This window comes from Sceloporus occidentalis, unplaced genomic scaffold (assembly GCF_023333645.1).
Source record: "Sceloporus occidentalis isolate IW3139 unplaced genomic scaffold, rSceOcc1.0.p SCAF_77, whole genome shotgun sequence".
NCBI classification, from domain to species: domain Eukaryota; kingdom Metazoa; phylum Chordata; class Lepidosauria; order Squamata; family Phrynosomatidae; genus Sceloporus; species Sceloporus occidentalis.
Window position 1 is genome coordinate 2,166,810 of NW_028317057.1, and position 26,593 is coordinate 2,193,402.

At 39.2% G+C, this 26,593-nt stretch overlaps 1 protein-coding gene across 1 annotated transcript in view; it reads left to right on the forward strand.

Moving 5' to 3' along the window:
* The first annotated feature begins 1,401 nt into the window (after positions 1-1,401).
* Positions 1,402-26,593, forward strand: part of LOC149285554 (protein WWC2-like) — a 69,806-nt gene continuing 44,614 nt past the window's right edge. The window contains exons 1-2 of the mRNA XM_089495165.1: positions 1,402-1,529; positions 25,151-25,260. Of these exons, the coding sequence (XP_089351291.1) occupies positions 1,402-1,529; positions 25,151-25,260 (238 nt within the window). The remainder of the gene's footprint in view (positions 1,530-25,150; positions 25,261-26,593) is intronic.

The following is a 26,593-nucleotide window of genomic DNA, read 5'->3' on the forward strand; positions in this document are numbered from 1 at the left end:
AAAAACGAGGAGAGAAAAACCCCCCACAAAGGTTATTGCAAGAAATGTCCACTGACCAGAGAGGGAGGAGCCACAGGAACAAGAAAAAGGTGCCAAACTATAACAAAGATGGTCGCCACATCACAGGCAGACCTAAAAGCCCGAAATCAAAATGTCCGCCGCAACACTACCGCGCATGCGCGGCCGCCGAAAGGCACCGTGTTGGAGAACGAGAGCGAGACGGCGGAAAAATGAAGAAGGCAACCACGGGCAGAAGTGTGGCCGCCAAAACGACAACACACAATGTCTGCAAGCAGAATGTTGCTGCAACACTACCGCGCGTGCGCGGCTGCTGGAGCGGACCAAGAGCATGGCAGCAGCGGCGGGAAAGTGCAGCAGCGAAAAGATAACCACGAGAAGAAACAGGAAAAGAGAGAGACTGAAAGGGTTAGAGGAAGATTATTGAAAGGGGCGTGATGTTATTAGATATGGTTCCTTCTCATTGGTTATTGTTTGTTTTTTGTTGAATATTTCCTCATCCCCTCTGCTGAGGGGAATAAAGAAAGAGAAAGCATAATACGAAGCCTCCGTGCCTTAATAAAATTGAGGATGGCTGCTGTGCCTATACCACACGTTTATATCCCCACTTCTTCTGGGAGGCTGTTTCATGTATCTAATACCCGGGTAAATATATTTTAACTCACATTTGCCGAAGTAAGCTCCAGGCTTTGATAAATAATATTTTTTCCACTAGTGACGTGAAATATGGCTTAAAATGCTAAATATTATAAAATTGAATAATTGTGTTGCCAAACATACACATTAGTGATAACAAAAGGGGAAAATATTGTGAGAACACAAGGCAGGCAGTAAGCAGATCCAATGGAAGAAAAGGCCTGAAGGGGGTTTCCGAAATCAACTTTTTTTTGTGTGTAAAAGTAAGAGACTGGGGCCAGGGGGGTCTTCCGGAGCACCCACCCTGCTCCTGATGAGGAACACGCGAAGTGCTGCTGGCAGGCAGCGGCAGGCACAGGGTTAAGGTTGTGGAATGCAGGAGTGTGGAATGTTCATGCAGATGAGACGGATGCTAATCTCATGCTAATCAGTCTGTGGCTGGGAACAGGCCGGGGTTATTGGCTTCCCCTGATCCCAATCCACACGGCTCTTGCTGCTGCTTCTGCTGCTCGGGAGCCACCAGCTGCCCTTTCCCCAGCAGCCCCCCGGTCCGACATGCTGCATTCCAGCCCCCTGCCTTCCGTGCCAGGCTCCACGTTCTACTAAGTGGACTTCCATTTTTTTGTGCTTGGAGGGCAGGCTTCCTCATTAGGTGTTCGCGATCCCTTCTCTCACCGCTGACCCCCTCCGCTCCCCCTGCCCCCCAACATCTTTCCGGACTTATGGAGGAGTTTGCCGAGTGCGATCATGCCTAGGAAAGGAAATGGGCAGCTGCCTTTACCGGATGGCTGGGAAGAAGCGAGAGATTTCGACGGGAAGGTTTTTTATATCGATCACAACACCAGGCAGACCAGCTGGATCGATCCAAGGGACAGGTAGGATCACGTGTGCCCCGCTTTACCCCAGTGATGAGGGATACCCCATACTATGTGTTTGCCCTATCACCCACTCACTGGCAGATCATCATTAATAGTAGTAATAATAAATAATTAATAATAAGAATGATGTGTCTGATGGGCTTGGTGAGGATTTTATATGCTTTTCTTTGGATTTGCGGCAGCTGCTTGGGTTGTACGGTTATGTTGTATTAGTGCTTGGAGGGGGAGGGAGTCTTGGAAGAAAGGCAGGTCAGGAGGAGGGGGGGGAGTGAAAGGGTGGAGGGGAGGTGGATGTAGCAGTCACTTTGGGTAGTAAGAGGAGGGGGAGGGGGAAGGAGTTATCTCAGGAATGTTGGGCTCTGCAAATAGAAAAAAGGGCAAAAAAAATGTGGTGAGGCAACAGGGGGGTGGGGACAGCAGACAACTTTCCACTACTGGGAGTCAGCTAGGTTTTTCCCACACTCTCCCCAGCTTCAGATGGCTTCCTTCCTTTATCACAGCAGCAGAGTATAGGATCCCCCATAACCCAGACACAGTGTGAGGGATCATAGTGTGATGTGATTCTGTCCCTTTCTTTCCCAGAGCTTTATACTCAATGCCCATAGTGGCTGCCATTAAACATGTGGTACATTAGAATGCATTCTGTCCCTCTAACACTCTATTGGTATCAGTGTCGCGGTTATGGAGGGTCTGTTTAGACTCCTTTGTCTCCATGCGGTTTTCATTTGGAACAGATCGATACGCATTTCACATGTGCTGATAATGCCACATACTACATGTGTGTCTGATACTTTGAGACCCTAGGCCTGATTCCTCACGAGAGGTGTCATTCATACGATGTCTCTAAAGATAATCAAACTATGGAAGACAAACTTTTTATTTTCCATCTTTCCTTCCAAAATCCAAAAGATGGCATTTTCTTGCGAGGCAAGCGGTGGCCACAAGCCAAGGCAGGCTTCTCGGTGGCTTTGTCTAAATTATTGCTAATGCGTTAATGGGGATCTCGGGTGAATCAAGGAATTTGTCTCGTGTTCAGTAACTTAGTAAAATGCGCGTGAGTTAAACATGTGCAAAATGTTTGGTGTATAAATCCAGTTTATAATTTTGTAAAAAAAAAAAATAAATGTTCAGTTAGATGACACTGTTATGTCTGAAAACAAAGTTATTTATGAAGTTTAATTTTTTTTTTAGCCGGCATAGAACGGGTTCACAAGGTCCAGACTCGTTCATATCTCGTTGCATTCTTTTAAGACGCGGGCATCACATGGGGTGGGTAGGCCTGATTTCGGGTATAATGTGTTTCTCGGCAGTAAATGAGAAGTGCTATTTTTGACGGGCGTAGGATTTTTTTTTAAAACATTATCAATAATGCAATTTTTCCTGTAACTTTTCAGATGTGGCTTCAAGAATGTTGTTGGGCCACAAAGTATCATGAGGGGATTACTCAGACAGTCTGGTGTTTTTTGTTTTTTTCCCCACATAACCAGTGAACATAAATCAGACCTAAAAGAAAAAATAAATTTGTACGTTACATGACTATTGCATCCAATGAGGCACAAAAAGACAAAGGGGTATTTGTTTTTTTGCTAAATTGTCAAACCAATACTCAAACAAGCGGAATGGATTTACAGTCCAAAGAGCTGACAGTCCACTGGACTGTGTGTGTCTCGAAATGTTATCGTCTCCAGCCGCCGCTGAACTACAACTCTCATAATCCTTAGCTAATATTTTATTGTCCATAAACAATCTAAAAGTAATGAGATGGACTTTTCCTGTTTTAGCAACTGTTACTGTATCTCCAGCCTCCTCCATCTCGTTATTTACATGGGGAGCGTGTTAGATTAATGACTTTTCAAGAGTTAGACTGTTTTCCATTAACTCATTTCTAATACAATAATGTGTACTGTTGGGTCTGTTTTTCACGAAAAGTCAGACATTTAAAAACACATCCGTGTTGTGTGGCAATGAAGGCGCAAAAGTGGGACAGAATTCTTGTTTCTTTTACAACTTTTTTTTCTGAATGTTTACCGGGATAGGATATTTAAAATAAGTGTCATTTAATAATATCTATTCAGATACTGTTATCACATGCATACATGGGAACTTCCCAGGGTAAGGTACTGGGAGCTCACCCATATGCCAAACACTCACTGCTCCCTTCTATCTATACATATAAAAGCCATTGTTGGTCATGCTGTGTTGGGGTATTTTGATTGGCCCCTCACTGCATGCCCTGCCCAGCGTGGCCAGGTGGTGCAGGAGGGGAATGGTGCTGCTGGATTATGTTTTGGATGGTGAAAATCATGGTGTGGGGGGGGGTCAGAAAAATAGACAAGCAAGAAGAAAGAGAGAATAAAGTGTGCCTCATTTTTAATGACACACAAAAATGCTGGGATGTATAGACATTCTATTCTGCATACTGAAGTTAAGTATTAGCTGGTGGTTCACATAGCTGCTGAGGGTTGGTGTTTTCTTGTTGAAATATCATGTGTATAAATAACCTTTTTTAAAAAAAGTTCTTGTCTAATACTTACTCAGGTATGTGACAGCACAGAATGTGATGAATACGCTCTTGTCTTTAATGTTGTGGTTACGCAGAGCAGGCTCAGTTCATTGTGTCAGTCACACCATGACATACCTGGTGCAGGAATGCTCCTTATCCAAAGCACCGGGGTATTTGCCTTGCAGTCTTTGACTCTAATTGATCATTGCAATGCCGACTGCAGACTGGCTTCTAAATAACCAAATGTTTTTTATTTTGAATTTACCTTATACACCTTGGTTAGTTTTAAAGAGATAATTTAAAGTCCTTGACACTCGCTCTAAAGAAGAATGCATATTAATATACTGTGTGTTCTTTAACATACATTCTTTCAAATGACAAATAGGTGAGTATATCACGTGAAATAAGATGTTTGGCATCTAGCTGGAGGTGCAAAAGGGGCAAATATATACGGGGGGGGGGATTCTGCAGGATTTCGCCCATGCAGTCGCAAAAGGGACAACAGAATTTTTTTCAAGGGAGCCATGCAGCTATGATATGCCCCAAAGTGCACGTGATAGCTGAAGTTTGTCTTTAAATTCCCTTTGGCACAATACAATGGTTAATGGTGAAATCACAAGGAAAATGGTGAATACAAAAATGTGCACAAATATTTACAGATGTTACGGGGTTTCACAATAATAATTTTTGATTACAGGGTCATTTCATACTGAGATGATTATACGCTTTTTTATCTATGTGACAGGGGCGTCTTTGCCCATGGGTTATTCATGCATAGATTGAGGAGTCCAGAGCTTGCTGGTGTGTTACAGATTTATTTTCTATTCTCTTTTCAAACCTACTGCTTGTTGAAAATGAAGACATTTTTGGTCATTTAATGTGCAAGGACACCGCTCCAAATGTGATCTTCATTACTATTGTACATTTTTGGGATTCTGATAATTCTGTCTGTCCTGCCTCTGCCCCATCCCGGCAGAATGTTCGGTGTTTGCCAGAGCAATACTGACATCTTATGAATATGCTCACTGTACATCAGAACAAGTAAACCTGCCTCGTACAGTGACAGCGTTTTAGCATGAATGGGATGAGTATAAAGCTATCCTAAGATAAGACCAAGGGCTGATTAAAGTCTCTAAATCAGGAAAAATGGGCAAAATCAGCCACCAACTTCTATGTCTCAATGATTACAGTTCATTGTAAATGCCTTATTTATGGTTCCTACTGAGCACTTGGTTGTACGTGCTACATACGAATTGTGAGAGTTGCAGTGTGGCATTAGTTATAGAAACTCCTGTTGGTGGTTCTCCTGCAGATTTTGAGTAGCCCAATATGGCGACGCTCAACATTTAAGGATGAATCACATCTAATTTGCTTTTCCAGGCATAGTTTGCTTCTTGGTCCTCGTCTTCTTGCTGTAAGAGCACCAGGTTTCTGCTGTGAACCTTAAAATCCATCAGCACAGAAGTATCCTCACCATCAAAGTGGCTGAAAAGGCTTAAAATATAGTATATGTCTAGTAGTAGAATACTACCGTAAATAGTTTGGGTGATTTTATTTATATAAAGACATTGAAAACAACGGGAGATGCATTGCTTTTGTTGCAAGAGTATTTTCCATACCAAAAAATGAAGCATGGATAACTAGGATATTATTATTAATAATAATATTTTATTTATATAGCGCCAACAATTTACGCAGCGCTTAATACAATACATATATTCAAGGGGTATTACAAGATGAAAATTTGACAGACTAAGACAAACCGATACATTAGGTGGAGAGAGCCCGGCTCGCAAGTTTATATATTGAGATTATCATAACTGTTTATTGGCCACATAAGGATACAATTGTCCGTTACTGTGCTGTCTGTTTACCTTGTAAAATATAATACATTAAATCACGATTATTGTTTTATGTAGTGCCATCACATTCTGTATCGTTGGCAAACAGGATATCACAGGATACTACATCATATAACAGTTAAGGCTTGTAGAAAGAAAAGGTGTAGAGGGCTCTGATCAAACAAGCTTGCAATCTAAAGAAAAGGGAATATTACACAAGAGCTGAAAGCGCAAACATTTGAGTTGGGCCAGCCGCACCACTATATCCCAGTGCAAACATGGTTTAAATTAATATATATAGACTGCGTGTATATATCATGTTAAACTAGTTGTTGAAAGATTATGTTGGAATTTGCAAGGTTTTTTCTTTTTGGTATATGTGAGCTTGTGGGATATACCGTTGTGCACTAGTGGTTTTTGTGTTTTTAACCTTCCACTAATGAACTGTAGTTCCACTGTTAGAAGTGTTTGGTTTGAGCAGATCTTCTCTGATGTTGTTGGATTATATTTTCTTTGAGTTTGGAGTCCCGTGTACCTGTAAGCATTTCGATCCATAGTATGAATTCTGAGCTGTAAACTCTTTTGATGTGGAATAACATTATAACATATACTCCTCTAATTCATACGGTTCCTTCTCGTCAAAGCAATACACCTTAGTAGTACTGGCTGGTATGGGTCTCTCCATTCAGTGGCATACCTAGCACATTTAGCACCCAGGGCTAATCATTTTTTAACTCCCCCTCCATATGGAAAAAATACTTAAACCCCCTACATCACAGTGTCGCATTACACAGCATGCAATCTTCTATTGCGTCTTGGCACTAGAGCGTAATTACCAGGGATAGGCATGGACATCGTCTATGGCGGACATTTTTACAATTAGTGTCCTTCACTGAATCCAGTACCTTTTTTTTTTTTTTTAAATTTTATTTAAAGCAATACTATATAACTCTCTCAAGCTTATAATGCGTTCAAATGAATCATTAGGTCCAAAACAGAAGTAGTGATAGTGTCAAGAGACACACACATTCATCCTTGCACTTACAAACATCCTAGGATGCATTTGCCTTAACATACACTCTCTCTCCCCGTTTTTGCTTTTTCCTCTTAAACTTTTGACACTGGTGGAAGCGTCTGTTCCTACAGACACCAGTTTCAGCCGTCCCCCAGCCGGATGGAGCAGTGGAACCGAGGTCTGTAGGAACAGAACTCGTGCTCTCTTAAGGAAAACAATTTGTAGAGGCAGCATATGTACAATAGTACAATAATCTAGGGGTGTAATAAAAGCAGTTGATGTGTAGACCCTATGATACTAGGTGCAGTAAACATGCATATATTGGGATAGGAAGTTACTGTGCATTAAGAGCGTACAATCTATGAAGGGAAACACCACGCTTGTCTGCTTGTTGGTATTTAAACATAAATACAACCACAGTTCTGGAATTACCAGATGTAAGGGAATTATCCACTGAAATGGAAAAAGTATCTCTCTTTCCATACTCCTGAAATTGCGCAGGAACCATGCTAATGCCAGTCCGATGGATACTTAAGTGTATAATGTCTTAATTGATGCCTTGTTTAGCAAACACACCATTTCTCTCCATGTGTGTAACCGAGCTCGGGTGGATTGGACACAGATGAAATGTTCCCTTCTGCTTTTGTAAGAGCGCGCGGTGATGGCACGTGTCTCCTTATCAGCTCTTACCTACCATCACTTTATGACCTTTAGGGATAGCAGAGTTGTAAATACTTCTCTTCAAGGTATACAAACAAGTGTTTTATTATTCCACTTAAACGGAAATTCCATGAATTGGTATTCCATGAATTAGTATTACTGACAGCTCCTTCTTAAGGCTTTTGTAAATAGATCAGTAAAACCATAAAAAAAATGCTTTCACTCATGTACTCTTTTCTGATTACGAATACACTCAGTAAAACATTTACATTTTTTTCCTAAGTAACCTAAAAGAAAAAAAAAGGTTGGAAAAGAAAGAGGTGGTAGAAGTGGTATTCATATACACTCTCCCTCTTCTTCTTATCCCTCTTCCACTGTAGGCCTTAGCCCCAGATGGCCTTTAGTGGGAGGTGAAGAAGAAGGGATGTGGGTGGGGAGTGGGTGTGGCCAAACTCCACTCCCCTGCCCAGAGAAAAAAAACTCAGAGACCCGGGGAAGCAGGACTTTACATGGAGACTCCAGGTCAAACCGGAGATATAGTGGTAATGGACCTATCCAGTCAGAAGAATGTTTTATGTATACATCAATAGGCTAGCATAAGCTATATGTATGAGATTGCTTGGCTAATTGTTGATTTGACCTTTTTTTATTGTAGTATTCTTGAAGTAGGTTATGGTATGCTTGGTGTCTTGATTTCATTTTAAATATTGAAATTGTTTCTTTAAGTTTCCTCCCCAATTTTGCATTTTATACCCCTTTCTTCTTTATACACATGGTTATAAATGTTACTGTTAATTAGAAATTTTAGCTCTCTAGATTATATTTGAGATTTGCAAGGTGGGTATACCTTGCCACAACTCCCACCCTGCCCACTTCTAGACCGGCCACATTCACTTCCAGAGCCAGCTCCACCCCTCCCCACCTCTTGCCTCTTGCTATGTGATGTTTAGAGGCCTGTAAGATACTGTTAAAAGATACAAATGTGATTTCGGAATGCTGTGAAATGAAGGGGATTTTTTAATCTCTTGCACATAACACACTCTATCATTGCCTGGCAAGCAAATTATTTAAGCAAAAATATATCTTAAACTGCCTGTACCTATTGCAAACTAATCGGCTGTACTGTGCGAGGTGAGGTTTAGGTTTCCTGCAGAGCATTTCACATATCTGCGGGCAGGGAGAGACTTTGTGGACATTCCGTGTATTTGATAAATGGGAATAGTCATGTTGGGAGCATGACTGTTCCTTTTAAAGGGGAAGTTGCTTGGAAAAACATATTTTATATTGAATACTAGTAATTACATTTTTTGATAAGAGATCACCTATAGTAAGTTTGTGAGCAAGCTTTTAATTTTATTAGAACCTGACTCGCTATCATATTGAAGGGACACGTACGAAAAGTTCAAACCTTTTTTTTGCAATACATGAATTCGAGTAGTTTAAATTTAATATTGAAGGTTGAATTTACTGTGATCAGTGTATTGTGGTTCCGTAGACTTTTTATCATGTGTTGGAAAATGGCTTCACAGTATATGTTACAAAGTACTGGAGAGTACGACGTGTAAATGTTCCCTTGCGAATGCTGCCATGTTGTCCACTTGATGAGAAATAAATGGCATGTTTTGTCTTCCTTTGTAACCCCGTGAACTTGTTATGAGCTTTAATGCCAGTGCTCGTGTAGTCCCTGGTCTCATTAGCGGGACGCTGTCAGACGAGAAATGGTGTCTTTACCCTTGAGGTAGCATCAGGACTTAATATGTGTTGGCCTTTCCATACCACAACACTTACTTTTCAAACTGTTCTAATTGCTGGTGTTCGTTGGAGCGGAGAGGAAAACAAAATTCTTGAAGTCACATTTTGCTTCTTTGAAAACTATTTGGTAAATCTGATTACCTTAAGATTGTTCAGTTACAGTCTGGAAATGCAAACCAGGAATGTGTGATTAATACCCGGCTGCCTTGTGCGTAATTTGCAAAGAAACTTTACTAACAACCCCTCAAAGAAGTTCAGCCAACCACGGAAACCTAAAACTTTCGACCTCATGTAAACCAAATCTTGTTGGAGAAAGCAAATATGCGATTTTGTGGCTTTACATTGTAGGAATGCTTGCAACAGTAACAAGCTAATTGCCTTTCAGAAATAAACCTCTGATTGGCTTTCTAAACTTTGCTTGTCTTAGTGGAAAAAATTGAAACCACACTCTGCAATCGCTAAGCCCTAGTGGCATATTACTTTATTTTTCTGTGTTCGGCCTCTGCTCAAAGATCACATCTTGATTTAACCCACTACTTTTATTTATATTCATTTTGGGAATGAAAGAAGTGCCTTTATTGTCAAGATCTGTTTAAATTTGCCAATTGTAACCACCGAATTCTATGCTGAGGATTTTCGTGAAACATATTTCTATTACGTGCCAATAAATTTCATGTACGGATGTGAGATGCCTTTCTTTCATGATCGTATATCAAACAATGTCTTAATGCTTACGTTGGGTTAAACTGACTAAAGCCCATTATACATAAACTACATCTATGTCAAAACGAATAGGACACACATACACAGAAACACAACAGATGTCACTTATTGATCCCTTAACCATGGGCTCCTTTTCATGTTAATGTTAAACAGTTTTGAAAAAAAAAAGAATTCAAAATTGCAAAATAAAGTTACAGTTGCAATTAAATCATATGAAATGTTATTTTATGTAATAATATTTAAAATAATTTTAAAGCCACGAGAATTTCACCAACTAATTGTCAACAAGATTTTCTTTGGCGTCATTGGTCCATACAGGTAAGGATAGAATGAACCTTTTTATAGGTTTACTCTTTGACTCCAATAGAGTATCTTCTCTCTCTTTTGGAAATCTAACTTTATCACCAAATGGTAACACGTAGATTTCCCCTTTTGGAGCGAAGCTAGGCGTACCATGTCTATGCCATTGGCATGGCAGACTGGCATACCAAGGAACTCATGGTTTGACCAGAAGTCTCCAGGTGAAGCAGTGCGTCCTCAGGTCTATTTACGTACATAAGATTGCTTGAGAGTCCCCCCCTTTTTTTTGAGGTTGGTCCTTTATTAACATTAAATGACTTCATGAAGAATTCTGTTAGTGCTTCCACGCTCTACATTATTTATGCATGCTTTTCCTAAAAGGTCCATATTTTAGATTCTACAGTGGGGCCAATGAATAGAAAGCCTGATGCAAAGAACCGTGAAGTAGGAATTATTTATTTGCTATTACACACATGACCCTGACCTGAACTTTGTAATGTTTGCCGTGCTGGTTGATTGTACATTTAACATTCCAGGAGCTCATAACATTGTTCAGTTGTGGTTTCTTCCCCTTTTCCCTATATAAGGGTTAATGTTTTTCTAAAAATAATGTATTTAAATTAATAATATGTGCTTGGTGTTGTTTTTTTGTGGTGTATGTTTAAATTCTGACAAACCAGCGTACTGAATACCAAACCAAACTAATACATTTCTCAAAAAAATCTATTTTTGCTCTTTAAAATATGTAAATATTTCTCCTGACCCTCCTAACTCCACAGATGTCCCTGTTTTCCAGAGTCTATTTTTAAAAATGTCCTGGTAAAAAATTTTTTTTTAAACCTGATAACAATGTAATTATTAACATATATTTTTTATGTTTCACTGCCAAAGGCAATGTTTTTTACCTATATATGTCGGAAAAAGAACGTTGATTTCCCCTAACTGTATTTCGTTAGTTATTGCTCTGGATATACCGGATTTTAAGCAGGTCAGGCAATAAAGTTTGAATACGACATCCCAGAAATATTGAATCCCTCTAATCCTGATTTAAAACTTTTATTCTCTTTACTACAGTATTTTGTTGTTTGAAAAGCCGGCAGAATCATTACATGGATAAAAAAAAAAGGTCTGTCCTTGGAAATGTAACAGTGCCGAGTCCTGCATTTTATCATGTACCTGAACATACGTGTGCGTGTTTATTTCCTTCAGTAAGCGGCGTTGGGTATCTGGAAGGTGAAATTGATTCCTGTTATGGAGTAAGGCTGTGCAATTGTTTCGCTTTTACAAAAGCCCTTTGTTTGCTATAAATGGCTGTCCAGTATAACCAGACAAGAAAAGTCATTGAATCCTCTTATAGCTCATAGAGTAAGTCATTATTTGGCTTTGGAAACTATTATAACTATTCCATTGTTGAAAAACTTGGATTAAGAAGCAAACCATGAACATGTTAGATGACGTTTCAGGTCTGCCTTTACATCTTGTAAGCATAATTTTACGTGACTTATGAACATAGAATTTGACGTCGGATGAAGACCATTTTCCTGCTGTAAAGACTCAAACCTTAATAAGCCAGTGGTGTCTATTCCATTACTGTTTGTATTCCCTCACGGTGTTAAGCTTTACCAATTCTGCTGTAAGATTGTTCATCTTATCAACCCCCCTCTCTGTAAGGTTTCCTTACATTACATCTAACCATCTGACCCTCTAGTTTTAGATGACCTCGTTCTAACATTTCTCCTCCTTTGAAATAAAGACGTGTGAAGTCTGAGCGTCAGCTTCAATTCTCCATACTTCTTAATGTTTTACTTTGTTGCAGTAGGTCTCTCTCCACACTCCTTAGAACAAGTGTCCCATACCTCCCAACATGGTCAAAGGGGTCTTTATTTCCAGAATTTAGAAGACCAGGGTCAGTGAGCACCACCTACTAGTCCCGTTAGATTGATTCATTTTTGTGTGTAATATCTGACCCTAGGTTTTATTGAAGTACATGTGGAAGGAAATAGATCTTCGATCTCAAAACAAATAAGTAAACTGTACTTATACTGTGTTACATTATGTTAAAAGTAAGGTTCTCAATCACTCCAATTTATGTTATGGCTTAAGAGGTGCACATATAATTTTGTTGCCAAATCTAGCTGTTTTAGGCAGATTACAACCTAAATAAGCCTAGGGTGACAGGTCTGGGGGATGGAGGCGTCTGAAGCTGCTCAATGGGACTATTACAAGCGAGATCACACTATGGAAGACATGAAGAAGCCTTTATTGTGTATGCTGTACCCAGCGGCACATGTGCTTCTGATCCATAGGACCAGGATATGATTCTATGTCTCGGCGTCCCTTTGCTGAGCTATTGCACATTTAATTACCAAGTATGCATGCTTTTTTGCCTTTTCTTTCTTTTAACTATGAAATATTTTTTATCTATATTTGGGGTGCTCAATTGACTAACATTAAAAACCACTAAGTGATCGCTATCGGATCACTGCCATATTGCAGATATTTATTGGTTAAGCACTCTGTCATAATGCATATGATAAAGATGTTGCTTAATGCCTGCAAAATAAAAATATTAAAATGGATGGAAATTGTATACATGCTTTATTTTCTTACAGCCGATTTGTTCTTGTATCAAGATGTAGATGTTATAAGCATTCAAAGTTCCATTTCAGCATCTTTTGTGTCCCTAGGGTATAGTAGGCTTGGCATCTTAGCCACTTGGCCTTGTGTTTGCCTTGTAAAAATTGTATGTAATGTTTTGTTAGTGGCCCCAAAGTAATGGAATGAAATAAGAACAGTGGTTCTCCAGTCATCAGCTGCAGCTATGTCCTTAGATTAACCTACATCAAAAGAGCCATCATAAAGAATCACTGTTTCTTACTACCTCCTGATCCTGGCGTGACTTATTGTTGATGTCAATCCCAGATGGGCAACATAAACTTATCAGATCATTATAATGTGGAAAACACAAATCTATTTCTCATGATGTGTTCCATTTAAAGGGGCACTCATGCTTATATTTGTCCATGGGTGACTGAAGCTGTGTACTGTATGACCATCTCAAAATAAGGTAGCTGAATTCTTGTGAAATAGGAGGAGATATTGGTAGACACGGGACACAGAGAAAGATGGAGAGACAAATGCTTGCAGGCAGCGACAGTCGGTGTGCAGATCAAAAATTGCATCATCGGAATTGGGGTATGCAGTAGCAGCTCTATCTAAAGAAGAGAGAGCCCATCCAAACGTTTGGGGCAATTCTAGTCTTGCAAAACTATCATGCTTTAATAATACGCACACAAAAAAATATGTACTACTATCTATAGCAAGCCCAATAAATTACACGTATACCAATAAATATCTCAGAAACACATATATATAAGATTACAAGGTATGTTCCTTCCATTCTGTACCTATGGTTCTATTGATATATTCTGTTTTTGACTCATCTTTAGACTTAAGGAATGACTAATTAAACTGGCCATCTGGCGCACCAGGGAAATGCTAGGTGTGCTGCTGCCCAACATCGCTTCATACGCACGCTATTTGTGGCTCGAATGGCAGATCAGGTGCTGTAATTTGTGGCCACCGGCTGGATATGCCTGGCCGCACACTACAGGAGCATAGAAACGTAACGTCCAGCGCCTTATCGTCGTCACTCCTGCCGTGTATGTATGTGTATATATATATATATATATATATATATATATATATATATATATACACTCTAATTTAATTTTTTAAGGTTGAACAACTTTTTGTGTGAAGCGCCTTTAATGACTGCAGCACTTTACCTCGAAGATAAACTAGCAAGTTACTTTCTATCCGATGCTTTGGACATCTTACAGAAACATAAATAATCTTGTACTGGTTTACTTTTACTGCATCGTAAAACAAATGATTAAGCCAATGCATTCATTGATCCATGAGCTCTGGGGCCATTCACAGTGCTGTTTCTGTTCTAGCCTACCTAATGTATGCAGTCAATTAGTAACCAGATCTATTGCATGACTGAGCTGCTGTTCTGTGAATGGAAAATATATCAAACACACAATGTCAGGTCAAATGCAAAGTTCATCGAATGCTATTTTACCAAAATAGCGTTTTGGAGTAAAAGTTTACGGCTCTGTTTCAGTGTTGGATGACACTGGAATTCAATGAGTGAATGAATCTTCATTACTTATAAACAGACTGTAACTATATTGCCTTGTACTACGTGTATAAAAACAAAATATGTATTTGTGAATATAATGGCAAGAATAATAATAGCCAGAAAATATTGTTTATATAATTAATTCAGTAACGCAGTATTGGGGTCTCCAGGTAGTCCAAGTATATAGCATTTATAAACCACTTACCATCTGACTTATAACACAAAAGAATCCAACCACACTTTTCACAAATAACATAATGTTATAGATATTGTGGCATGTATAAAGGATCTCATCCTCAAAAACAGGGGAACTCCTGTAAACTTATACACCTTACCATCTGACTTGTAGTTCAGGGAAATGGCAGTAATTAAGGCAATACGTAAGTAGAACTGATAACTCGTTTCATTCAAAGGTAGCAATTAGGTAGCCGTCTCACTGAAATAAATAATAAATGTAATTAATAGTGACTCTGATTGCCTGATGCCTCAGGCACTTTAATCATCATTCTCTGTGGATGGTTATTCTTAACAGGGTACTTAAAACTAAAGGTGATGTAGTGTCAAGGATGGAAAATTAAGTGATGTATTTTTTCTTTGGAATTGATTAAACCGTTGCCCTATAATTACTCACGTTTAATTCAATTAAAATTCTAAAGTATGAGGTGTGCTGTTTCTATATAACAATCCCATCTAAAGAAAAGACCTCAGAGGTTCCAAGAGCTTATAGCCCAATAAAGTTGATGTTGCATGAGTCTGACTTTTGCCCAGGTTATTTTCTAGTCTAGTGGATGACCCTCTTAATTTTTTACTGGTGGTGCTTATGTATAATGTGGATGTATATGAATGCTTATATATTATAATATACAGTATATTGTTAGGTGCAGCAACCTTTATTCTGATGAAGACTATAGATTAGCACACATGGTAAATCTCCCAAGTTGTTTGGGGTTAGTCCTACTCAACTCCCTCGGAAGAGAGAGAGAGCTCTGGGTAGCCTACCCTGTGATTTCCTGGGTATGTAGATTAATCAATTAGCAATCAAAAAATGTTACCAAAGCCTAAGAAACAAAGGTAAACTGTGTTCTTGACCAGTTTTTTCACATGAAAAAGTGAAGAAGCAGTAGTGCCGTTCCTAAGTAGCTGGGCAAGCCAGTGTTGGCTTGAGTCAGCATAAAACCCAACACCTGCCTTGGTCTAGCTAAATAAGAATGAAGGAGACCGGGAGTCCCTGGGCAGCCATACTCAGGGGCCAATATCTCTTCAAAGTGGGCTACACTAGTGTGTCTCCATTGAATCCAGCCGTTTATGGAGACCTCTGTAGCATCTTTTTCGAGCGACTACAGCAGAGCATTGGGATATGATGCCGTATCAAAGCGCTCTGAACAAAAACGACCTGCAGTTAGACCTAGGGTAGCGACTCCCAAAAATACATTACTGCGGTAAGCGTCATGCAAAATGTGTATATTTCAGCGTTAATAAGACATCTCGCATACTTGTACATGAATGTACATTTTCTTAGGCCAGATCATGCCATAAATGTTACCTGGAAACCTGGCCAGACACTACCATAAAACCAGTGGAGCATGAAGAACACACAAGCAGGTCATCTTCAAAGGAGGCCCGATACCCTGTCATGGGTGCCATAAAATCTTACAGGGACCTGGCAGTGGGGCCACACCTCGCATCAGCACCTAGCATCTTCACAGTTATGATAGGAAAAAGGGTTATGTTTCCACAGTAGAATATAAGGGGTAGTAGAAGCATTATTAAACTCTCATCTACAGACACCAGACAAGCCAGAAGGCTTGCTTTTCCCTCAGAAATCTCATGGTGCTGCCACAACCACGAGGGGTTCTGGGTAGGCGCATGCAAATAAGGTTAACAATTATCACCTTTGCCTCTATATCCACTTATAGTAGTTTAATAATAATTCTACTACCCCTTAAACTTAAATGAAAGGGTTTGCATCACCTTTACCCACCATAACTTATTTCACAGTAGAATCATAACATGAAGATGTTCTGAATGCTGACATTGTGCACTCCAGCATGACAGGAACCATGGCATTAGGGGGTTATCCAGGGCATGTGTACATAGGTAGGAGTTTGCTGTTGGGTTGTACGACCCATCTCATTAGGAGTGCCGTAAAGTACCTGGGCTTCACACTCCCCTCCCACGTGACACCAAATGTGTGTCTACCAGAGACAAAAAGAGGAATATTCCCAAAAGTATGGTAATCTAAGTAGAACTTTGAATTTCGTGTCACACCATTTTGACTATAAGGGGCTATAACATCTGGCGATTTCTCTTGATTATTTTATTTTTGTTTTATGTAAATTTTTGACAGAACAAAGGAGCATTTTTTTGTGCATGTCTTTTTTGTAACATTGCATTGTACCCAGGTGACCATTTTTGCACAGATGAAATATAAATTGGTACTGTGTAATTCTGAATCTTCTAATTTAGACAATGCACATTTTTGGCTAAATTATGTTTTGTTTTTTTACATAGTTTGAATAGTTCAGGGGGTAACCGAAGCCTCCTTAGGTATTTTAACTAAAATAGAACTTGCTGGTATCTGTAGCAGTAAGTTACTTGTGTACCTTCTCATTTGGTAAACGGGTATCCATCCCATAAGTATGGGTTTTTGGTTTGGAGGGAAAAAAGCTCTAGCTTTTTTTATTTATTTATTTGTACTGGGCTCAGACCAAAGTGGACAGTTGTATTTACTTGTAATGGGCAACGAGGCCTCTGAACTAATAATTGGTATGTGTGGAATGTGATAGATAATAAATCTTCTGATAAGGCCACAGGAGGTGTAAGGCAGTATTTATCAGCAAAGGGTCACCAGCTAGCTGTAGAACAGAAGTTACACTGATGTGTTGTCTGTCAGGCTAATTATAACTCTAATTAACTTACAGCTCAGTTCTAATTATGCTAACTAATAATAATGACCTCCATTAATTACTTTAACAGGATCCACTTAACATTTTATGCCATCCTTTAAAAGTATACATATATCATTGTAAAGTGAAATAATCAAGGCAAGCGTTGGTGTATTGGTGTTTGTAGCATGTGCGTATTCTCAAAGTAATAGAAAACGGTTCCATTAAATTGTTTTACATCTTAACATTTTGGTAAAATAATTTTTAGTAAATACTTGGCAAACACAGGAATAGTTACAAACTAGGATAAAGTATATGTTTGTGTATTTGGCGCCAACAGATCTACTTTACAATTTATGAGAAAACTTGAGGTCACAGACCTTATGAATGGGACACGATAGATAGGAATACATTTTTTACCTAATTCTGTTGAGCTGTACATACCTTTGTAGTAAAAGTAAAATAGGAATTTCTAGCATCAACTATACACATGTTCAATAAAAATATAAATTAAAACATAATATACATACCTAGCAATATTATTATTACAGAGTTTTACCATTTCCTGATTCTACAAATATGTGTATTTCCGAGGAGTAAGCTTGCCCTTTTTGATGACAACTGACCCCTTGTTTTTATGGGATTGTGAGTTCGACTTCACCCCAGATGCTCCCTCCTTATACTTTTTTCCACTTAGACCTTAGTAAAGCACTCAACCTCTGCCATAGTTTATTTTGTTGGAATTGTTACATAACAAGGTGTTTTTTAATTCCTTCGGCCAATATGAAAACCTTTCTCCTTCCAAGTGGATTTAGAAGTTGTGACGGTAGATACCTATAAACTACAAAGCTGCTCTGTACTTGTTTGTTGGGCTTTTGGTATTTTAATTTTGCATTTGTGACATTTTTAATCACCATCTTAGATAGGCAGTAGACTTATAAATTAGAAATGTGATATTAAAGCGAGTATGTGTTGGAACCTACCACCCTGGAAACCTCTGATTTCAAATCCTGCAATATTACTTTTAGGGGTTTATTCATAAAGGACTGATTTTTTTTTTTTGCCTCTCATCCTGCATTCGTCTCAACCTCAAACCTCAATTAGTCTCAAAGAAAAATATTGAGCCTTTCTGAATGCTATTTATAGGGAAGGGATTTCAACATTTATCCAAGTGGCCTGGTAATAAATAGCTTGAAACACATCTGTAGACTGTGCCCAACATTCATTGTCCATTCCTGCCAAACACGTATTCACTGAAAGGCACATGAAAAGGAGCACTGCAATGATCCAGACCGGGGATAAATGATGCCCAAAGTCCACCCTGGTGGTTGTAAGTAGAATTGCAAAAAGCTTCAGGTATTGACCCAAATGATTTCATCTAGATTGTAAGCAAAGCCCTTGTCACTTTTGGTTTCTGAATGTCCAGATTGCTGTGATCCACTACTTGTTTCCCGTTTACCCATTGTACAGGACTGTGGAGTGTGATGGTGCAATAGAAATCCATAGCTAATAATAATTACAACAGAACAACCAAAGGGGCAAATGTCCCAACCCCTCCACCACCACCACCCATGCCAGTCTGCCTGTGAACTCTGTCTTCTTAAGGCTGTTAAAACATACTTTTACTAAAGTGAAGGAATAGTTGTGTCAATTCAAATTCAACAATTTTGGGTAAAAACTGTAGACCACAGGAGTATCAGTGGGACAGTTTATCGTGCTTTTACACTGAAATCAGTCAAGTTGTTGGGCACAGCTGTCTGCAGACTCCTGGAAAGATCAGGTTTTCTACCAGATTATACACTTGCTGAGCTAGAAGATCGATTCTCATCAAATGAGAAGTGTTAGAAGTAAAAATAACATTTTACGGAGAACATATTTCTAATTTGAGCAGTTATCAAGTAAGGGTAAAAGGGCAATGCCGTAACGTGCTAAGTCGCTAGAAAGTATTTTTATTTTTCCTATAACCTATAATATTGTTTTACAGAGTAGACTCAGAGATATCAGAATATGACAGGCCAGGCTCTCTCTTACTTACTTAAGGTTCGTAGGTCACCTGATTTTTTCAGTGGAGTTGTGTAGTGACCCTTGTACCTTGAAATGCGGCCAGAAATTCCTGCCATTCCATCTCTATAGCAAAGGTGTTTCCTGTAATTGGTTAAAGGTCCTAGCGCGTTATTATCGCAACTGGAAGATTGGTCCAGTTTGTTCTGTTAATTAGTTACTTAAGTATTTATCTTTACTTCTAGTTACATGAATACAGTAATTGCCAGTTGTCATGATTAACTTATATAATGTAGTGGATGCCTGGAAGGGTAACCCAGCAGAGGTGGTTAGTTTCTTTGTTTAAGCATTCAATGAGTTAATCTGAGGTTGATGTAAATGTGTTTCTTTGTGCATGCCCTCTGTATCTGTTCTGGTTAGAGGTGTCATCTTCCCGAAGGACCCCTGTGGTGATTCATGGCCACCTGATAAGGACCCTGAGTTATAGGAATTCCATTCCTATCTTAAGTGGAGGGGTTTCCATCACCTTTACCCCACCATAACTTATTGGCACATCAAAGATGGGAACCAATTCTGGGAAAAGGTGTCATATAATTGGACATGTGGTCAGAGGGGTGTTTTCTTGAAACAGAGTCTGATTTAGGGACAATGCAGGGACCGAAAAGCAGCACTCCATGATATACTCTGATCGGAACAACATCGTAAGAAACCGTCTGGACTTAAGGAGTTCCCACAGGCCGGCTTATTGGAGAAACTCGTGAGTGAGGGTCCTGTGTTTAAGTCCCTTTGTTTTTAAGAACTGTTTGCTGTTCTAATCCGGATTTCTCACGAATCCGGTATCAAAATCGTGAGTGGTGGCAGACTACCTGGGGGGATACAGGCAGGATTTGGGGGTTAATTTGGTGTAATTTATGCCTTGCTAAGGGGTGAAGTTTGTAAATCCAGAGGCCTGGTGCTATTAACCCATTCATGCCCACGCCCTCCACACAGTCACAGCTTGGCAAGTAGTCCTGACCGTGACAGCAGTGACCAGCGTCCTGGACCTATATCTCTCTTTCCTCACATCCTTAAAATTACAATCTTAACACCACAAGCACTGGCTTTGTATTTGGTAAACTTTTAATCCCACATCTTCATTTTTATTAAACCAAAACGACCATTTCTGTTACTATTCCAACCGTTCTCTCGCTACACGTACTGCCTATGCTCTCCCCAAACCCTGTCCGTTTGTCTGGCATGTAGGGTTAAAGATTTTCCTTATATTAAGAAAAGTATATATACCGGTAAAGAGCTGAGCCATCTTATAGCAACCTCTACATGTGCTCCATTCTATTTCAAAAGACTCCATGACTGCTGGGAGTATGTAGTACCTCATCAAATGCACATAATTATAATAGGTAAATTTATAAAATTTACCATTACTTATCTTTACCGTTATTGAGATGAGGATAGGGGCATGGGAATAAACTTATGTGGCTATGGTTGCTCATGGATTTAACAATTATGGGACAGCAGTGTTTATTTTGTTACTTTGCGCTGCTCTCATTATTCAAAATGCTATATAAAAATATTAAGTGTTAAAATATTATTCTTCATTAATAGCCTATGGGGTTCTGCTTGGTGACATTTTGGGGATGTTCATCCTGTTCACAGCATATTAATTTGTTTTTCAGTTTAGTTGGGTATTTAAAATTTATTTGTATTATTGTCAGAAAATTATATATAATTGACAAGCTGCCCAACTAAAACCAAAAACTCTCCTGTGGGGCTTTAGTTATCCCTCCGTTTTGACTATGATCCCCAAATGCTTTAAACACCATTTATACACACATATATATGTATGTGTGTGTGTGTGTATGTATATACCGTGTGTGTGTGTGTGTATGTATGTATATATATATATATATATATTTTATATATTAAATATCGTGCTGATCTAAACTTTCCAGTTGAGAACCAAGATGGGTGCATGTAAGGATGTATGTTAAACTTGTCAAGTAACCACTAAAGACCATTCTTCAATATGTTCTGAATATTTTAGCATTCCTTATGAACTCATTATTTCTCCGATTTAAGACATCAGTGACAAGCGTTCTATCACCCTGTTCTCTGCATTCTAAGCACTTTGCAGCAAAAAAGCATTACAGAAGGAATGAGCTTGTTTTCTAGACTTGACAGCACTAATCCCTCACCAAGATTTATTGTGCAAATTACATCTGCTTGATTTTATGTACATGTTGCTGTTCCATAAATAATGGATGTATAATTTATTCCTTTTTTAACTTAGGAGTCGTTAAGATGCAATTAAAAAATATATATAATAATGTGGCGACTATAGTGGGTGTTGTTAATTTCTAATCTGTATAAAAAAAACTAATGTCAAGAGTGGGCTGAAAAGTCTTTGTAATTGCATTGTATTTAGCCAACAATATATAAAGTTTAGTATGTGAGCATATATATCACATACAATCACACCTGTACACATACTTATGTATCAGTGACGCATAAATAGAACCTAGTGATCAGTGTGTCTAATAGTCTCCTTTTTATTACCTTAAACAATGTGTTTGTTTTATACTTGTCTTATTTTTGTACAAAATGTGTACATTGATTTTATTTATTCTGCACATAATCATACCTGGGAGCAATGTTCCCTATAATTTTTCTTAGGTGGTATGCGCAGAAAATTTCTCTTGTGCAAAAATTTTCCCAGAGCCAAAATTTTGTGCGTACAATATGCTTCTGCAAACGTTACATTTAAATTGTTATTCTAGATTTTGTGTACAGCTCGCTCATGGTTAATAACACTACATTATAGTGTGATAATGTAGTATTAGTTACACAACAGTATTACTTACTGTAATGTTTTTTTAAAGGTGAAATTCTCACTGTATAAGTAAATTATGAGCCAATCACGAGTGGAGGCTCCAGGCCGCATAAAGGATAAAAAAAAATTGGGAAAAACTGTTGTGCGCAGAGGCGTACCTACAGTATTTGGCACCTGGGGCGGATCCTGTACGTGGGACCCCCACACACACACACTTTAAAACTGCATAGCTTCTATCGTTAGGCAAACATTGACAGGGGTACAGCATAACTGCTATCATTATATACTGAGGCAAACATTGACGGTGGTACAGCATAACTGCTATCGTTATATACTAAGGCAAACATTGACGGTGGTACAGCATAACTGCTATCATTATATACTAAGGCAAACATTGACGGTGGTACAGCATAACTGCTTACATTATATAGTGAGGCAAACATTGACAGTGGTACAGCATAACTGCTATCACTATACATTGAGCCAGACATTGACAATAATGCAGCATAACCCCAATCACTATATACTAAGCCTAAGCTTGCGCTCCCTCTTAAAGCTATGTGTGCGCGCACAGCTTAGAGGGAACACTGCCTGGGAGCCTGCTGGGTTTGACTCGGAGTCTCCAGGTGCAGTGCTGCTCCCCTGGGTCTCCGGGTCACTTTCTTCTTTCTCTGGGCAGGAAAGATGTTTTAGCCACACCCACTCTGCCCATTTTGCCTCCTACTCCCCACCCACGTAAGCCTTGCCCATAAGTGTGGGTAGTCCCACCTTTGCATAGCTAGCCCTGCCCCTTCACGAAGCAAGTCCTCCAGAAGAGGGAGAGCTATGAATAGCCTACCCTGGGAAGCTCCCATATATGCATATAAGCAAGTGCCACTTTTATACATGCAATGTCCATTTAGATATGAACAGGATGCACACATGGAGGGAGATGTATCAACAGCCTGCAAAGGATCCTATATTGTGCCACACTATGTGTATTGTACTCACATACGTGTGCAAGAGATAGGGATGTGTGTGTGTATATATGTATATGTGTGTGTATGTGTATGTGTATATATATATATATATATATATATATATATATATATATATATATATATATATATATGTCTGTCTCTGTAGAATGGAAGCTACCAAGGCGGGCCCACTACTCTTTGGTATCAGTTTGTCACAAGCCATGTACTGTGTATTAAGCTGCAAAAATGTATTTCCTTTGTATCCGTGCAATGAAGTGACTGACAGATGCATTATTGACCTCTGTTGTTTTTATATTCACACAACATTTATGTGCAAGACAACCAGTGCCACCACTGTCTTTTAGTGTCTTTAAAATAATGCTTCAGTTGTATACACTCCAAAGCTTACAAAAGCAAGCAGTGCATTCCATCAATGGCTTGCCGTCATACCTGTCTGTCTACATTCCTTCACAGCTGAGTCCGCTTGTCTACCAAAGACTTTCTGCATATTACATATTTTTGTGCACTAGTGTATGTTTCAGGCGCTGTATGATCTCCAACATTCTAGAGAATTCCATGGGCAGCATATAGAATTTCTGGGGACAAAATTAATATATATGTAAATCAGTTGTTTAACTCATAGACATTTCTTCAAAATACTTGCAGGAGAAGCCAAAAAAGAGCCAGACACTTCAATTTGTTAATCTATATTTTACGTCCATGTTGCTGCTCCGTAAATAATAGATGTATAATTATTACTTTTTTTTTTTTTTTTTAAACTTGGGAGTTGTTACGATGCAATTAACAATATATATAATAATGTGGTAGCTGAAGTGAGTGTTTTAATTTAGGATCTGTATAAAAAAACCCCCTAATTTTAAGAGTTGGGTGAAAGTGGCACAGTTTAGCAGTATATGACATTTAATTTTGTCATGCCACAAACATAGGATTATAAAAATGAGGACTTTCTTTAAACATCAAGTTTTAAAATATATATAAATGTTTTTATTTTCCACCAAGTTATATAGTGTATATTATCAGTAGTGTTACAAATTTCCTGTTTTTTTTCCTGTCAATGCCTGGTTTAAACATAATGTTTTAAGGGATGCTAATATGTAGCCTCACCATCAGAGAGTGCATATAAAAGTACTTTGTAAGTGCTTTTCCCCACAAGTTGGCCCAAAATACTAAAAAACTCATGGAAGCTGAAATGTTACTTGACCCTGCTGGATAAAACGAGGCTGCTCACATAGCATGTTGGAGGGAGTAAGAGAGAGATGAAGGGGGTGTGCATGTGTAAGTATGTGTGTGTTCGCACGAGTGTGTGTTAACAAATTTGTGTGTCTCTAAATATGTGTGCCGGTGTGTAGGTTAGTTACCGCGGGCCAGAAGGTGCCAGCCCTCCCTGCTTCAGTCTGTTAAAAATAAATAACTGCCCTTTAGGAGAAGATTCAGCTCCAGAGATGCCACGCAACTCCCTGTCCATGTTCCAGTTTAACCCCGCTGCTTGGCTTCTTGGAGCCGTACACAATCCCTTCGTGCATTTCCAAGGGCAAAAACATTTATTTAAAGGGAGCACTCAGCTGTTCAGATAAGGCCTTATACTCACCCTTAGCAGAATCGGCATAGAAACGTAACATGTGGCCATGTATGTGCAGCACGTACATCTTTTTACTGCTGGACTTAAAGTGCTAGGGCTGCTTAATCATCCGCAGTCCGGCCCTGATTCTAGCGCAGTCAGCACAAACTGTTCTGTTTAAGGACCGTGTCCGGTTTTGTGGCCCCATGGACCTGCTGCCCTAGGCGAGAATGTGTTGCCGCCTAGACTATGCATTAATAGCCCATGCTATTCCATGGATTTTTTCCTCAACTATAACTCTACGATTTGTGCGAAGTGCATTATAGCATAATAATGAATTGGAACGTCACATATATCTACTGAACACCATCAAAATAACCCGTGCCTGTTTTAACCTCCATGTCTTCTCATGTTTTATTGCGGCAGGCTAACAAAACCCCTGTCGTTTGCGGATTGTGTTGGGAATGAGCTGCCATGGGGATGGGAGACTGGCTATGATCCTCAGATCGGAGTTTACTTTATTAACCATATCAATCGTAAGTAAAACTTTTTTATTTTTTTGCTTTATAATGCAGCAATACATCTGATTTTATTTCGTAACAAAAATGCACTTTTACTTGTAAATATTTTATATATAGTATTTCAGGTAAATGGTTTTTGTTGGACAATAACGACAGATATTATTATAAGCATAGTAAAAATATATATTTTTTTTTTACGATTTTTCTGTAACATTAACACTCCTTTAATACTCTCTTAGGCATAAGGGGTTTATTTCAGGGATGCAAATGAAGTGCATCTATTACTAGCTGTAAAAATGCCTCTTTGCTTCTCAAACGTGCTGTGTTAGTTCAAAAAGCTTTCTCCCGAGCAGCGTTTTTATTTTTTGTAGGGTACTGTGCGTTCTGCTGGGGGCTGTAAATGTTTCCACAGTTCCAAAAATTACTGTGACGAGGCTGTCCAAATGTCAGCTTCTAAAATTATTGTAAAACATATCATAACAGTGTTAGAGAAGTGAAATTTTTATACATGGGATATTTTTTTCCTTACGTTTTAACACGTTTATTCAGCGATCTTATTTAACCATACATAGTATTGAATGTTCCTTCATGGACCATTATTGCTTTGCTTTTGTCTGTAGGAATTAGCACTCAAAATATGGAGAAGTATTGTGTTTTGGATTTGTGCACTTCTAAGACAACCAGGGGCAGTAGTGTATTTACCCAGGGCAGCACCTCGAACTACCCCTGACGCAATTGGCATCCTGAATGGATTAAAAGATGCTGCATGCCATTTAAGACAGTCTAAGGAGGCTGTGCTGAGCCGGCACAACCTCTATATCAGGGGTGTCCAACCTGCGGCCCTCCAGCTGATGCAGGACTACATCTCCCATACTCCTCAGCCAGCCCCTTAGGTGAGAGAGCATTATGGGAGATGTAGTGCTGCAGCTGCTGGAGGGCCGCAGGTTGGACACCCTTGCTCTATATTGTAGGTCGGTTGGGGAGATCAAAGATCTTGGCCCATTGTGCAGGACATCTGGGACTGATCGCCCAATTGAGCAGGGGATTGCTGCCTGCCTAGGCTTAGTTGGTCCAGACCTGGATACGTGATTGACTGGAACTGTTTATGCCGGTCACTGATGTCACTTTAGAGTTTAAAATGAACAGAGCTTGTGTGAAGGTTGCTTGAGGTCATAGGTCCAGTGCCACAAGCATATACCAATAAAAACCACTATAAATACTTTGATATCCAAACACTTCCAGTTTGCGTATGAAGCATGTGTCTGTAGCACAGATGGGGCAACACCCCAACTTTAAATGGGAAAAAGCATCCATCCACATAGGCAGCTGCCGTTCCTGATGGGACAGT